Below are 17,325 nucleotides of genomic sequence, written 5' to 3'. Positions count from 1 at the left end.
GGTGGGGAGTAGGTATGAGGGGACAAACGAAAGAGAGCCGGCACATGGATCTGTCTGCCTCATTATTATTTATTACACTGTACCTTTATGTATTATTCTCTTTTCCATATGGGATTGTAGTTTACCAAATAAATAAATTAATTAAAAGACACAGAAAGGAAGGAGGAGAGGGAAGGATTAAAGGAGCGAAGGAAAAGAGGAAAGATATACTTTACTCATCACACGTTGCCTGACATAGCAGTCAAAGCCAAACACTGAAGTTGCTCTTGAGGACCCTCTCTAGCATGAACCATTAAAACTGACCCACTGCTCTCCTCCAACCTGCCTAGAATAACGAGACATGAAAAATAGACCTCGTGGAGATGTCTATTTTATGATGACAGAGAGACATCGATCTAGATTTGTCCCCCAATAGTAAGTAGAGTGTGCTTCTTACGAGTGAGGATTCTAGAGCTAGACTCCCAGTGTCCAAATTCTGGCTCTATTGGCTCTATGACTTAATCATAGGGTTGTAATGAGGATTAAACAAGTTGATAAATGTAACTTACTTGATATCATGCATGGTGTATAGTAAGTGCTATATAAAAGCTGGCTTCAAAAAAATAAAGCCTTTCTCCTCTGACCCTATTGGTATTATGCTTTCATATGTATATATTTTCGCTAACATCTTCCTGTTTGGTTTCTTATTATAAGAGCAACAAAAGCTCGCTGCAAAGAACTCAGAAAAGACAGAGAAACAAAAGGCACTTTAAACAATCCATGATCTCCCTCCTCCAGAGAAACCCATTACTAACTATATTTGCTCAATCTGTATATGTTCATTTACAAAAACTAGGTCTACTTTGCATACTACTTGGTAATATGCCTTTTTCTAAAAAAAAAAATAATAATAATATATTGGGAACGTCTTTCCATATCTAGAAATATATTTCTGTAGTATCATTTTTGTTGCCATAGGTATTCTGCTAAATGTGTATTTCATTATTACCCTTGCCTATTCTCTGCTGCTGGACATAGAGTCCATTTTTGTTTTGCTGTTTCATACTTTTGTTTGTTTTCACTATTATAGATGGCACTGTGATGAACATCCTTCAAGCTCATGTCTTGTGCACATCCATGATAATTTCCTTTGGATAAATCCTCAGAAGTAAAATTACTAGATCAAAAGCTATGTTGAACTTTCAGGCTTTTGGTGAATATGCTTCAATTAATCTCCAGAAGTATATATTCATATATTCCTTATCCTCCTTGAAAGCACTGAGTATTATTAGTGTTTTGTTTGCAATTTTTCTGCAATACTCTCTAAGTTCCCCAAATTTGATGACATCTTTGATGTAGAATGCACAATAAAAACATGAGTGATTTCCAGGAATTATTTGCCTTCACCCCTCGGCCCCTGATCCTTAATCTTAACTTGGCCTCAAGGACTTCCTTGAGTTCTTTGTTGTTTACAACTGGAGACTCTGTGTCATATTCTGATTTGGCTGGTTTTGCGTAGAGCTCCCAGATATTTTTGGTCATTATTTAGGTTTTAGGATCTACTGCTTCTTTTTAAATCAAAGTTTATTTTGCCTCCCCATGGGCACTTCTAAGAAGAGGGAATTTCTTGGAAAAGGAGAGAGAAGCCCCCTTAGAATAAGAGAAGGCAGTGGCTGCCAGCTGTTGTGGACCTCCCCCGAGAAATAAATATCTTGTACATTTTCAAACGAAAAAAGTTTGTTTTAATATAAATAAGTATGTTGACTATCTTCCTAGTTTAGAGCAAGACAGATGATATGATTGTCAACGACATGCCTTGAAACCAAATTTGAAATCTTCCAACACTCTTTACTGTGGTGTTTATACAATTATTCAACACTTACTCATCACCTACTAGATTCCGGTTCTACGTGCTAAGGAGAGAAAGATGAATGGTAACCATCCCAGCCCTAGAGGAGCTTGGGCTGAAGAGGATGCAGGTAGGTAAACAGATAAATTGCAATGTAATGTGAAATGTGCTATTAAAACATGTTTATCACATATCACAATAGAACAAATTGCTATGTGGGGAAAATTAGATTATGTAACCTTTGGTTCATTCATTTATTTCTGTAATTGTTAATAGAGCCAAGCCCTGTACTTTTTTTAAAAAAAATGTATTGTTTTTATTGTAACAAAGTAATACATACTCATTTCAGAAAGATCAGAAAATGCAGACAAGTTTTTTAAAAAGATACTTTTAAACTGTATTCCTATCAACTTTATCAACCTTGAGCCCCCATTAACACTTTAGTATTTTAAGTTTTTTATTTTTATAACAAAAACGGGATCAAAACATACATGTTTTATAATGTTTTTTCATTTAATATGTCATGAACATATCTCAAAAGATATTTCTCTCACATCATTTTAAATGGTTACATATTATTCTACTACATGGATATTCTATTGCTTATTTTAGCAATCTGCTGTTTTTAGACATTTACACTGTTTCTATCTTTTTATAATTACTAACAATATTGCAAAGGATTTCTGTTGTTGTTGCTAAATATCTGTGCTCATTCTTTTTTCCTTACCACAAATTCCAAGAAGTGAAATCATGTAACATTTGAAATGTTTCACTTGTAGTTAAATTTAGAGACAATGGCTCTAGTAGATATCTCCTAGCTCAGGTGCTTTTTGTGGTCTTGGGTTTTAGTGCTAGTTGCTGTAGATTAAACTTGATCAAAGGGACATGTACTGTGAGCCACCAGTCAATGGCTTTTAGCCCTGCAGCAAGCTGGAGGTGTCACCTTGCTATAAAACACAGGATGATTAGTTCTGAAATGTCATGTCTTCTTGAAACCTGATTGACAGGCTGCCTGCTATAACTTGCAGACTACCTCCCAGTTGTTTTTCTGCTTGTTTATTTTTGTGGAATATTTTTTTCTGATATTGATATTTGTATCTCAAACTATTTTAGTTCACCTTTCGCATGGTTCTGTTCGGGCCACATTTAGCTGTGGCTTGTCAAAACAATGGGTATTTTTCCTGCTACAAACTTGTACTTGACCTTGGTCGACTCCAAGCTGATGGCTAGCCTGTTAACCCTGCTCAAATAAAGAGGGTTTGCTCTCTGAGGCTTATATTTTTATTCAAGAAAATGAGAAGCAGGATAATGAGTTGGGATATTCTTTCGATGATCAATGATGAGCCAGAGCCCCTGTGGCAGGTCCTATGTGGACATCATAATGGGACGATTCCAACACATCCTCCTTGAAAGCAGTGAGTATTATTATTGTTTTGTTTGCAATTTTTCTGCAATACTCTCTAAGCCTGCTGTGTTGGAATCGTCCCATTATGTCCACATAGGACCTGCCACAGGGGCTCTGGCTCATCATTGCTTAGCTCTTCTGATTTCCAGGGTGCCCCAATTTATCAAATATTGGAAACAACTCAGCAGTCAGATTACAGCAAACTAAAAGACATGGTCCCCAAGATTATACTCCAAGAGTTTCACTAGGCCCTCTTAAGTCACCAGTTTCTAGACTAAGTCTGAGCAATGGCCAACTTTATTTCTCTCTTCAACACTTTGAAAAGTGAATTCCAACTATATGACAGATTAATACTATTCAAAACTATGAAGACGACAAAAAGATCAGTGGCTGCCAAGGAAGGGATGAAAAGGTAGAGCACAGGGAATTTTTAGCACAATGAAACTATTTTGTATACTACTGTGATGGTAGATATGTGATATTATACATTTGCTCAAACCCATAGAATGTACAACACCAAGAGTAAACCTTAACATAAACTATGGACTCTGGGAGATAATGATATGCTACTGTAGATTCATTAATTGTGCCACTCTGTTAGAGGATGTTGATAATGGGGGAGGGAACGTATGTGTGGGGGCAGGGCATATATGGGAACTCTCTGTACCTTCCTCTAGATCTTGCTAGGAACCTAAAACTGCTCCTAAAAAATAAAATCTAAAACAAACACACAAAAAAGTAGATGACAGCAAAGATAGAGTTGCCTAATCAGCATTGTTACTTTAATTTCTCAAGAATAATTTTTGAAAGCAAGTTGTGACTTCAGACTCATGAATGAGTAGATCAGTCAAATGGCATTTGCTCTTGTCATGATTATGCCACAATCTGAGTCATCGCTTTATATAATTTTGCATTAACAATAAGCAAGAAAAAAGAATATTCTGTCCCCTGGAAAATACAAGTTTTGTAGTGAAGTTATAAAGTAATTAGAAGAGCTATTTCATTAGTTTTTTCAATTGTGGACTAAGTGTTTAGGTTACTTTTTCCTGTTGTGACCCAAATGATGTATCTCGTTGCAATCCTGGTTTCTTTCTAGCTAATCTACCTATCTTGAATCATTTTGTTTTGAAGAGAGGGTGTTCTAAATGTTCTAACTTGTAGACTTTTGTGAGTATTATTTACAAATCCTTTGCTATACAGTCTTAACAAAATGCGTATAGAACTACAAGGAGCTAGAACTTTCTGGTTTTGAGCAATCCATGCTGCTTAATTCAGTATAACTCGACTGATTTTAATGCACCAAATATTTATTGAGTGCCTATTCTGGATTTAAACTGTGCTAGGCTCTGTAGGGAAAAGCAAGAAATATTAAAAAAGGGTTCCCATCTTTAAAAAAAAAAGGAAAGAAAGAAAGAAAGAAAGAAAGAAAGAAAGAAAGAAAGAAAGAAAGAAAGAAAGAAAGAAAGAAAGGCAATGTCGTTGAAAAGACACACACCCATGAAACAATTCGATCATATTATTAGTCATACATGATAAATAGCATTCATTCACTCAACAAAAATATTTGAATGCTTTCCATGGACCCGTACTCAGTAGGAACTGGGGGGTACATAGTTAAGTGAAATAAAATTTCTGAATTCAAGGTACCTACAGCAAAATGGGAAAAAGTCAGACAAGTGAACAACAGTTACATCGCACTATAAAAAGGGATGATTACAGCAGACGTGGGACCAAGAGGTGGAGGTGGGGTCTGAGAGGGTTACAGAAAGTTTCATGGAGAAAAATGACTCAAGGAGACCCCACTAAAAGGAACCAGGGATCTCTGGGGAAATGGCCCATCTAGGTCTAGAACAGGGAAGGTGGAAGGTGAGCTTGGGAGATGAGGGCACAAAGCTTGCTTATGCGGTATGTCTAACAAAGTACATTGTTTTAATAACAGTCATGTATGAAACAGACAAGAGCACTAAGCAATAAGGAAGTTGCAAATTAATAATGGGACAGAATACTAGGAAATTTTCAGGGAGAAGCCTGGAGAGTGAGAACTCTGTCGAACCTTAGAAGATACCTAGGATTTGAGAAAGCAGCATGTAAACTGGTATAATATTCTGGGGGAAATTTTGGTAATCTTTTTTTTAAGAAATGAAGTGCATATCCTGTGACCTATAATCCCACTTCTAGGAATTTATTGAATAGAAATAATTGCATGGGTAGAAAAAAGGTTCATGTACAGGAACATTTATCACAAAGGAAGAAAGACAAAGAACTTTCCTATCCTATTTTGTGTACTTTGTTAGGTGGCGGGTTTATGGTTGTTACTTATTTTCATTTTAGTTTTCCAAATACAAATTTTAAACAAAGAAAAGCATGGAAATACTAAAAATAAAGTTGCTATGCTAGATTCCAAATGCAAGTTTTAAAAGCACCCCTTTCCTAATTTGGGGGATAGTGATGATTTAAAAACCAAAAAACATACACAAGAAAAATAATTAATAGAGAGTTAAACCTTTCAATGTCCTTTGGACCACCCCTTGATAAAAGTTTGGGAGTATGTTGGCTTCAATTAAGAAATTAAGAAAACAGTCTACGGCCACGCCACTCTGAACAAGCCCAATCTCATCTGATCTCGGAAGTTAAGCAGGGTCAGGCCTGGTTAGTACTTGGATGGGAGACCACCTAGGAAGACCAGGTGCTGTAGGTGAAAAAAACAAAAATAAAAAATAAGGGATTGTAAGCTGACAAGGTCCTTGCAATCTCTGAGGTCAACCAAGGATTGCCTTGCTCCCCCTCCCCCCCAAAAAAGGGAAAAAGAAATTAAGAAAACAAAATAAAACAAAAAATAATAAACAGACAAAAGAAAAAAGAAATTAAGAGAACAGGTTAACAGTAATTATTCATACTGATAACACGGTGATGTTCACGTAGAAGGGGAAACTAATGCCTTGTTAAATGTATCTTGAGCTCCATAATCTAAAGCAGAGCCCACATTTGCAAGTGTCTTTTTGGTATGAGGGGCTCTGTTTGTGATCCTATGGCATGTGTTCTTAGTGTGAAACCAGCATGACTGAAGGAAGGTCCCATTAGGACTACCCCAAAACACTGAGTCCAGAGCCCAGCAGACAAAGACTTGGATGGACATTATTCAGTATTATGATGTCTAAGATTTGCTTTTTAAAATCCTGGAAATGGGGGAGGAGGTGACAGTGTAAATGAAGTTGGCAGTATATTGATAATTATTAAAGCCGGGTAAAGGGTACATGGGTTCATTTAAAATTCTATGTTTGTATATGTTTAGAATTTTCGGTAATAAAATGTTGTTGTTGTTGTTTTTTAATGTATAACTAAGATCATTCAGCTAGAAGTCAACAAATCTTGGTTATTAATCAGATATCTGATTCTGGCTTGCTGACCAAATTGAGCCAAGAACTTTCTGCACCCCAGTTTTCATCTGTAATCTAGGGATGATCTCTAATGTCCACTAACCTCTTCATTTCCAAGTAGATGTCTTACTTTGGTTTGGAGTAGTTTTTTTCTAAAGGCTAAAATAGGGTTCAATTTTTAACTCTTTGATGCTAAATTAAAACAGTCCCACCTTACCTGTAGTTTTAATTGTCTTCAAATTAATTCAGCATTGAAAGACTAAAGAAACCACTGTCTGAACTCCGAGGATCATTTTTCACCTGCAGTTCAGTCCTGGCTGTGCTTGGGTTTGCCTATAGTCATTTCTAATATTGAGTATCCTTGCTTACAGTCAGACAGAGACATCTTTGAATTTTGGAAGGAATTCATCAATAAGAATATATATTTGGTCCCAGATCTATCCACTCAGGAGATTTAATTTTTTTTCTAAAAACCCAGCTCATTAGTAAAGAATTAGACTTTTTAGGTGCAAGTTTTTAGCAAAATAAAGGAGAGTACTACCTTCTGGGAACACCAGAATTTCCTGGCCTGGCAAATAGAAGGGCAGGTTTCCTGGATTCTGTGCATTTGAGTGGAAGGTTGCTAGGCTCTACTCCTGTTGAATTAAGATCTCTGCAGGTAGGGCTCGAGAATTAGTATTTATAAACCAGTCCTAAGGCGTTTTGAGGCAAATGCCTTAGTTCCCAAACTGGCCTGATAAGAATCACCTGAGAATGCTTGTTTAAAACACTTTTACCTGGATCTCACCCCAGGCTCACTCTCAGGACCTCCAAGAAAAGGGGCTGATACTTTAGATTTGTAATAAGAATGGCAGATGAATCTTAAAAGATGAACGTTTAGTAAATATTGCAGAGTTGAATGTCATAGTTAACTCTAAAAATTCTCTATACCAGGCTAGAAAAACACAATTGCAGTTAACCGATAACTGATACATAGAACATCCAGATGTGGAGATATTGCAATAGTCCCTAGTTTTTCTGTCCTGTCGTTTAAATTCAGCTCTGTAGTTTGAAGTTCCAGCCCATCCCTTAAAAATTGTTGTCCTTAACCCCCAGGCTCATGATGGCTTCATCTCTAATGCCAGCTATTAAATCTGTGATGCCAACTCTCTCTCTTTCCCTTAGAGAGACCCCCCCAAACCCCTGCTTTGTAAAGATGTCAGGTGGTGGACCTTGCCCTGTTCTGGGGATTGTCTGGATTTCTTCTAAGAGTACTGCCCTACCACCACTGACTGAGCAGACACATAAAAGATGACTGTTGTCTTTACTGCTTCAAGTTCAGTAAAAAGTCCCAATTACTTTATAGCAGCCCTGTGGGAACGAGGGTGTTCTCTGCCTAGTTAAGCCTGAGATATACTGGGTTTAAAGAACATAAACAGAGCCAAATAAAATATTGTCCATCATAAATATACCAGAGGGAGAAAAAGAATGCAAAAATCCCCAAACTTAACCACCAAATCCATTTTTCATAGACCATCTCATGAGACTAATTATTCTGCAGAACATACTTTGGAGAAGTATAATTTTTTTTCCCCCTTAGTCATCTTGGAGGCTTTGATTCAAATGATCTGTATGTCTCTTTAGTAGTGAGGTCCAGAAAACAATACCTGTGTCGGAAATGGGCGAACCTGGATTACAGGGAATGGAAGGATGGCCTCAGGCTTCCCACACCATCAGTTCCTTTTTCAACAACAGATTGTCCTGTTTGATTTTTCAGCTACAAAGCTGTTCTGCTAACCAAGGCACGCTTGTTTACCTATCAGCACCTTTTTCAGCTCTCCATGTATTCCACAGATTATTTCCCTCGTGTTTGTACCATTCCTTCTGTAGATGCACCAGCCTGTGTGGTGAGTCAAAGAACTGGCAATGGGCGTCGGTGCGTGGTTTTCGAGCAGCTCTGCAAAGCACGTTTAGCAGAATAGCTAGTCTTGTGTGCCCGTCTCTATATGTTGGCTATGCATTTTTTTATGGCAGGAACCTTGCCTAATGTACCTCCATGGTGTCTAGCACAGTTCTTGACCTGGTAGGTATTAATATTGCTGGGAGAATGTACCAAAAATTATGCACAAACTAAATTAAAACTTGGACACTCTCCAAAGTTAAGGCCATAATCTACTTTTTTCATCAGAGTTCTGTCTGTGCTCGAATAATTGGAATAATTAGCACCTTCACTTTCAAGATAAATTCTAGGGTATTTTGTCCTCTAATCTCCAGATTGTTTTTGATTTTTTAAGAAACTCTATAACCAAATGTGAGACCTTGCCCTAGGTAACATTTATAACTTTTATTCCAAGCTTCTTGCATTATATAACTTTTGCATGGGCAATTCCAGATCTGGTTTTTTTTTTTTTTATTGCTCACTCCACTGGGAATTCTCCCAATATTTTCTATGGTTTCATCATGTTCTTTTTAACTCGTCCAGCTATTTGACAGTTGTTTTTCTTCGAAGATTATGTTTGGAAAAGGCCTGAATTGGGAGGACACTTTCTTTTCTTCTAATCTAATTTGCATTGCTAAGGTTAAACACATTACAACCAGATTGCCTTAATTAAACAACACATGTATACATAAAAAAAGGCATGTCCTTTCTTGATCCAAAGTTTTATAATTCACCCACTTGCCAATTTCCCAAAAGATTCAGCTGAAACCGATCAGTTTATTTCTATGATGACTCAGTGTATCTTGTTCTCTATCACTAACTTTCTTCCTTTTCTTTCTCTTCTATCATGCAAAACAAACGCAGACACACTCTGGGTTCACTCTGTATCTCTACTCCTCAAGTGGACTATAGATGACTTTGGGGAGCATGTGAAAGACAAGAGATCTACAATCTTAATCATCTTTCATAACTTTCCACTCCCTTTACTAGAATTTTCCCTAAGGATTTTTTTCCCCTCCTTTTTTAATGTAGAAAATTCCAGAACACTTATTTTAGTATGTGCCTCTCAAAGATAAGAACATTTAGTAAACATAACCTCACCACCATTACTACATCAAAAAAAAGAACAATGATTTCATGATAGCAAATATCCAGGCACTGTTCCCTATTTCCAATTGTTTCATAAGGTCAAATGTTTATTGAATTTTAAAATTCAATTCTAAATAAATTTCATGTGTTGTGATTGGTTAATATGTCTTCTAAGTCTCTTTTAAGTGTACAGGTTTCCTCTCCATCTCTTGATTTCCTTACAAGTTATTAATGAAACTCAGTTGTTTGTCCGGTAGCATTTCCCAAAGCTGAATTTTTATGAACAAATTCTTATGGTGCAATTTAACATCCACAGGTTTCTAGAATTTAGCTGTTGGTATGTTTGATTATCTTTACACTTTTAAGTCACCAGGTAACTTGAATGTATTAAGATAAATCATATCTGCTCTTTTCTCGGAATACCCCAGATAGTTTTCCAGATAACCTTTCCATTCAGTAAGTTCTCTATCGTAAATTTCCAGTTACTTTTTTAGGGCGAGCACACACACACGCACAAACAATAGAAAAAGTAGAAAAAAAGAACTGGGGGATTTATTTCCTCTAACATCCATTAGAGGGCGACATTTGCCTTACTATTTTATTTCCCTTAATAAGTTTTCAATTGCGTCCAATTTGTTTTCATATTTTTGACAAGTTGAACCTCATTACCCACTTTGACTTATTATCTCAATTCTATAAGATATAGTTACACTTTTTAATTAGATCTCAGCCAACGTGTGTCTTTCATATTACTTTACTTCCATCCTTTAACTCCGTTCCCAATTCTAACCACGGGGCGGCGATATTGCATAAATAAAGACTCGCAAGTAGGAAAAATTAAGCCCAACTGCCGAAGAAAAAGGAGTTTCATGGGGAAAGGACCATTAATTTAAGAAGGAAGGAGACAAATTAGATATCTCTAGTTCGTATCCAACTCACGGCCCAAGGTCATAACTGTGTAAGATTCAATACAAAGGAGCCATTCAGAAGCGTGGAGGCTGACTTGGGGAAAACGCGTGCACAATCTCCTTGATTTTGTGGTGCCACTGGAGGAGGCACATGCACGTTCGTGCACGTGTGTGAATAGTTACAGGACAGCGGCGGGACCGAGGAGACTAGGCGTGAAATCTGCTAGAACCAATAGCGCTCTGACTGACCGCCTGCGAACGCACACTCTGAGACAGGTTTACAACAACGCAGCCTGGAGGTCAGCACCATTCCTTTCACCCTGTAAGAAACCAAGTCCTGAGGGGGGAGCATATCGCTCACCCCTGGGCCCACCGTTAGGTAGGTGGTGTATTCAAGTGTTCTGAACTCAGGTCAGTGCTGGGGACATTTCTCACCTTCGCATTCTTCCTGTTAATAACTCGACACACACACACACACACACACACACACACACTCGAACACGCGCACTTCGGACAAAAATGTTCCACCTGACAGCAAGCAGTATTGTACAGATAGATGTAACAGGGGAGTCACGGACTTTTGAGAATCTGATCCGTTAGGACTCTCTCCCCCGAGTAATACTCAGAAAATCGCTTGTATAGTTTCACGCTGGGGGAGGGGGTCACGCGCCTCCTGGAGCCTGTCCATTTATTAGGTTCCAGGTTAAGAAGAAATTCTAGTTTCATTGGAGCCTAGACGGGGACATAAGGAACTAGACAGATTTGGGAGGAGAAGCAAGCAGAGGCGTCCCTCCACGCTCCAAACATAACGAGTTTCATCTCGGAAAACGGGAGGGGCTTGGCAGAAAGTGTAGCAGAGAGGTGGAGTACCTGGGTTGGGTCCCCTCCCCCAGGCTACTTGCTCCACCCCCACATCCCGGACCCACAGTTGAAACACATGCGCTGGCGTTGCGCTGCAGAAGTCTTGAAACGGAGCTGCGGACGCCCAAACTCTGGACGGCGGGAAGGGGGAAACGCACAGTAGCTTTTCCTTTACGTTTTTCTTTAATAGCTACCAAGCCTGACGTTAGTACCCCGCCTTCCCTCGTCTCTGCTCCCACCTCCCGCACTCTCACTCGCTCTGTTTTCTCTTCCCCCTCCTCCACCCTCATCCCAGGCGCCGCACCCGACTCTCGGCCTCCAGCCCCGCCTTCGCAGCCGAAGGATTTCACCCGCGGCGGCGTGAAATCTACATAGTGACCGCCCCTCTAAGAGATCATTGGTGTAGCCCCTCCCCGTCGCGGCCGATGATTGGTGGGCCTCTCCAGGTTATTTGCATGCCGGCGGCCGCCGGGTCCCCAGCTGTGCAGCCGGCGGCGGCCGAGTAGAAGTTTGCCCAGCGCTTTCTTGCCGGCTGGTCCGGGACTCGCTCAGCTCCGGGAGCCGCCTCCTTCTGCCGCCGCCGCCGCCGCCGCCGCCCTGTTCTCTCGGGATTCCTTGTCTGCGGAGGACAGACGCTCTGCTTGCGGGAATTTGAAGTGGACAAGGGGGAGCAAGGAGGAGGAGCGGTGGGGGGCCATTTCAGTGACAGCTTTGCGTCGGGACACGAAGCGCGTGGGGCTCCAGCCGCGGCGAATCTCGCCCACCTTCCCGTGGCCGCCCGGCGGGAGGGCGGGCGATGCAGCCGCCAAGTCCCGCGGCAGCGAGAGAAAGAGGGGCGCCCCGGAGAGCCTAGAGCTTGTTTCTGTCCACTTGAGGAACGGAGCATGGAGTTGTGAGCGCCCCTCGCTCGACGAGGCCGCCTCCGGCAGGATCCCCATGGCCGGGACATACAGCTCCACTCTGAAGACGTTGGAGGACTTGACCTTGGACTCCGGGTATGGGGCCGGGGACTCGTGCCGCTCGCTCAGCCTCTCGTCCTCCAAGTCTAACTCGCAGGCGCTCAACTCTTCGGCGCAGCAGCATCGTGGGGCGGCCTGGTGGTGCTACTCCGGCTCCATGAACAGCCGCCACAACAGCTGGGACACGGTGAACACGGTGCTGCCCGAAGACCCCGAAGTGGCCGACCTCTTCTCCCGCTGCCCGCGCCTTCCCGAGCTGGAGGAGTTCCCCTGGACCGAGGGAGACGTGGCCCGGGTGCTTCGTAAAGGCGCCGGAGGCCGGCGGCTGCCCCTCTTCTCCACGGAGGCGGTGAGGCGCCTGGCGGGGCTCCTCCGAAGGGCGCTCATCCGGGTGGCCCGCGAGGCGCAGCGCCTGAGCGTACTGCATGCTAAGTGCACCCGCTTCGAGGTGCAGAGCGCCGTGCGCCTGGTGCACAGCTGGGCGCTGGCCGAGAGCTGTGCGCTGGCCGCAGTCAAGGCGCTATCCCTTTACAGCATGAGCGCTGGCGACGGGCTGCGCAGGGGCAAGTCTGCGCGCTGCGGCCTCACCTTCTCAGTGGGCCGCTTTTTCCGCTGGATGGTGGACACTCGCATCTCTGTGCGCATCCACGAGTACGCTGCCATCTCTCTCACGGCCTGCATGGAGAACCTAGTGGAGGAGATCCGGACCAGGGTCCTGACCAGCCAGAGCCCTGACGGTGGAGGGGCAGGAGGCGGGGAGGTGTCCGCGGAGGCCCTGGAGATGGTCATCAACAACGACGCGGAGCTCTGGGGCGTCCTACAGCCCTATGAGCATCTCATCTGCGGCAAGAACGCCAATGGTAAGAGCGCGGGCCACCACCCATGAACGGGGTGAAGAGAAATCCCGCCCTGAGTTTCCCAGGGGGTGATTTTCTAGAATGAACTTGGTGAATGTGCCAGGACCTGAGCGAAAAGTTAGGTCCGTCTGTGAATGGAGGAGTTCATTAAATGTCTGTTGCCAGAGATGGTTTTTCTGGCGACAGACTTTTGGAGGGTAAAGTGGTTGATCTCCATCCTGTTCTGCGTGGCATTGTTACTGACTGGGGGGCTGTTCACTGGTTGAGCCTCTTGACCAAACCATTCCTGAACCTCTCTTGAAGTGAACCTTACTGCCTTGTGCTCTTTGCTTTGCTCCACTGGATTTATAGTTGGCATCTTTCCAATTGCTGGGCACATTGACTGTGGTTCTGCCCCCTGGGTCTCTCGAACCTAATAGCAGCAGCCAGAGGCTCCAAACTCTTAAGACCTGAGTCTTGGGTAAGTGGGAGGGGAGGAAGGGAGCCGAAGGACTGGTGCTGCCTCCTTGGGCTTTGCTTGATTGAAGGATGCCCTTCAGCCTTCTCCTGGAAGGTGGATAGATAGCAGTGGATTCTTAACTCTGTGTGCCCAGGATGATGGAACCAGGTGATCCTGAATCCTCTTCTCAGAAAGGGAACCGCATATTGGCTCCCAGGGCCTGACTTTGCAAGCCATCACCAACCAAGTGAACAATTGATTAAAATCCTGTGTGATATTAAATACAAAACCTCATGGGCTTTCTTGACAGAAATGATAACCCAGTGAACTAGTAATGGGGAAGAGATGTGGGGGATGGGCAACTGCATGGTGTCAAATCTAGAAAAGAAACCATTGGGTAGTTGAATTTCTCTGAAAGATGACATGGCTTCAGTGCAAAGGGCGGAAGGAAAGTACTTGATCTCCTCCTGGGAAAGGTTAGGGTGTGACATACGTTCAACAGCAAACTGCCTCCCAGACTCCAATTTCAGGAGTCAGCAAACCATTAATTATTTAGAATAGTACTATGGCTAGACATCCTTGCAATCTGATTGGAAAGCCATTGGGCGGGGGCGAGGGGGGCCAGCTTTCAATGGCAAATAAATAGTCAGTGGATGAGACCAGGTAGGTACTGGAAAGGCATAAAAGCAGTCGAGTTTAAACGTGGTTTAACATAATCATAATAGCTAAAATTTAAAATTAGCACTTAATGTGTTAGTCACTGTTCTTAGCACTTTATATGTTAACTCAGCTAATCCTAGCAACCCAATTACGTAGGTACCTATACTATTATTCCCTTATACAGATGGGGAAACCAAGGTACCCAGCATTTATGTAATTTGCCCAAGATTACACAGATATTAAGTGACAAAACTGAACCCAAGCAGGCTCTGGAGTTCAAGCTTTTAGTCACTGGAGAAGAGGAAATGGCTTTGTTTTTCTTAGTCCCAATTCCAAGAAGAGCAATTGACTTCTTAGGCCTCATTTTAAAGACAGTCTGTATGTACCAGTATGGCTGACTTTGCCTTTCATTGTTTTTGTTTTTAATTCTGGCGCTGCCAAAGGAGATGCCTGGAATGGAAGAGTGTTTGACTTTTAATTTTCCTCCTCTTAGGTCAGAGTTGAGGTCAGTCCAGAATCTCAGTTGGTGATGTCACAGCTGATAATTTGTACTTTGCCCTCTAGGTTTGTGACATCAACACCAGGAAGGAGAGCTCCAGAAGGGGAAGTGGAGGGCAGGGGGATTTCTATCCAGTTGTCATAGCCCAGGAGAAGAATTCTAAACTTTTGGCTGAAGGGAGGCCCAGACTGAAATCAAAGAAGACTCCTAAGAGGAAAGACTGAGGCCCTAACCCTATAAACCAAGCTAGTATAAAGGTGGACTGATAGGTGTCGAACAAAACAAAACAAAGCCATGCCCTTCACACTGAGCTGGTGCCCAGCAGGTAGAGGAACTTGTGAGTTTTTCTAACTGCAAATTGAAACTGCCTCTTCAGGGTCCCCTGAAATGCAGAGTGGCCAGAAATTGCTAGAACACAGGTGACTTCCAGTAAAGAGCTTATCCCAAAGGGCCATATCTTTAATCTAGGGTCATCACTCCTTGGGATTTTCTTTTCAGGATGGGTTTTTGACCCCATGATTTGACTTCTTTCCTACCCTGTTCTGCACCCCAAGCAATCCCCCTTAAGTCCTGATAGTCAAGACAGGAGAACTCCATGTGACAGACAGGAAAGCTCCTTGGATGTTCAGAGCAAGCATCTTCCTCTGTGTATTCCCTGGTCTCCAGGGAACTCCCTTGCAGGCGAGGTGACCATTCACTTCCACTTAGTAACATGGATGCTCATTTTTTATACATGAAAACCTGAGGGTGACCTCCCTAAACAATAACTAGGCTGATTTATTAAGTCTCTATAGACAAAGTGAAACAAATTTTAGTAGTAGAGCAATGAATTACTTATGCCTAAAAGATGACTTCGGAGGGAAGCATAAACTGCTTAGAAAAGAAATAGAGAGATCCAAACCTTCATTATACTAAAATAAGCACAAGGCCAACAACTTACCATTTACAAAGCTGAAGACTAAGTGGGAAATGGCTACACATGGGAGGGAGAGTGCTGGTTCATATTCTTGTCCTGCTGGTCTTCCCTTTAAATTACATATTTATTGTTGTTATGCCTGCTAATTATATAGCATGGGCACATGCATTTGACTCAGCTATATAGGGCTCATAAACTTTTAATGTCTTCTAACCAGGAGTTTAAGGGCCCTTATCCATCTATTCCTGTCCATTACTCAGAGTGCTGAGCAAATATGGTTCTGCTCAGTCTAGGATAGATGATAAAAGTTTGGTAATCTTTATAAAACATGATCTCACAGAGCAGCAGAAGTTATGTATCACTTGCTCCTTTGGTATCGATGTCCCTGTTCTCAGGGCACTGTCATTAAGTGATAATATCTTCATGGCTTTCTTATGGGCGGGAGAGAAACCACTTTAATATAGTATTTATAAACACGGAGCTGGCAGGAAATAGAAACTTCTCTCATTCTCTCTCTCTCTCTCTCTCTCATCTCTATGAGTTTGATGTTGGGCATCACTTCTGGGTTTCTTCTTTAGCAGTTTTCTTACTAAGCTTTCATGAGTGTCCATGGCATTTGAGAAAATCTTCTTCAATCTGAGACTCTAGGTTACATGATAGGATTTTGATGAGACTATTCTTACTCCAAAGTAGTAACCAGAATGCGCATGAGGGTAGTTTTGTCATAATGGTAAAGGGCACAGACCTTGGAGTCTCAGTGAGGGTTTGGAGCTCACCTCTGCCTTTATGTGAGTGACCTGGGGCAAATTTCTTGACCATTCTCAGCCTTTATTTTGTTATCTGTAAAATGGAGGATAATAACAGCACCTAGCTCATAAGGTTGGTATGAGGATTAGGTGAGATCATAGAATTGTAGATCTTAGCACATAGTAAATGCTCAATAAATAGTAGCAATTCATTCAACAAACATTTATTGGGCCCTGACCCTGGGCCCTCCACTGTTAAAAGTGCTGTGGATTAAATGGTGAAGGGGGAGGGAGGGTCCTTTTCTCATGAAGCTTACAAACTAGTGGGGGAGACAAGAAAAAGTAAACAAATAACACTCTTAGCAGTAAGTGTCATTGAAAAAAGAAGAGACAGGTTAGTGGGATAGTGTGACTGGGGCCAATTTAATACCAACCGGCAAAGGCCTCTCTGAAATTTCATTAGCAAATGGCAATATATCAAAACTACTGGTATCTAAGGCAAAAACAACAACAACAACAACAACAACAATAACAACAAAACGGTGACTAAGAACTTTTCTGAATTATTCGGTTTTCATCTGAGGCAAGTCCCAACAAATATTGCAGCTAAGAAATAAAAGGGCTGCATCGACAGCAGGGATGAAAATTCTCTTAGTTGTAGGACTCATTTAGTGAAGACATTATAGGATAGGTTGCCACTGAGATAATCGACTAAAGGACCAAGGGTTAATTGAGCTGCTAGTTGCTGTTTAATTGGTTTCCACATCTGGGTAGTCTGAGCGAGGAGGGCAGTTTCCCATCTCTATTTTATAGAAGCCAAGGGAGCTGGTAAAACTGAAACAAAGCAAGCTTTGGAAATGTAA

At 41.9% G+C, this 17,325-nt stretch overlaps 1 protein-coding gene and 1 pseudogene across 1 annotated transcript in view; both read left to right on the top strand.

Moving 5' to 3' along the window:
• Positions 1-5,812: 5,812 nt before the first annotated feature.
• On the top strand, positions 5,813-5,931 carry LOC111737841 (annotated as a pseudogene).
• A 5,949-nt stretch (positions 5,932-11,880) lies between these two features.
• ABTB2 (ankyrin repeat and BTB domain containing 2) overlaps positions 11,881-17,325 on the top strand; it is a 178,317-nt gene continuing 172,872 nt past the window's right edge. Inside the window, exon 1 of the mRNA XM_011356806.2 lies at positions 11,881-13,205. Coding sequence (XP_011355108.1) covers positions 12,323-13,205 — 883 coding nt within the window. The 5' untranslated portion in view covers positions 11,881-12,322. The remainder of the gene's footprint in view (positions 13,206-17,325) is intronic.

This window comes from Pteropus vampyrus, unplaced genomic scaffold (assembly GCF_000151845.1).
Source record: "Pteropus vampyrus isolate Shadow unplaced genomic scaffold, Pvam_2.0 Scaffold31, whole genome shotgun sequence".
NCBI classification, from domain to species: Eukaryota; Metazoa; Chordata; class Mammalia; order Chiroptera; family Pteropodidae; genus Pteropus; species Pteropus vampyrus.
This window is presented reverse-complemented; position numbering and strand designations above follow the sequence as displayed.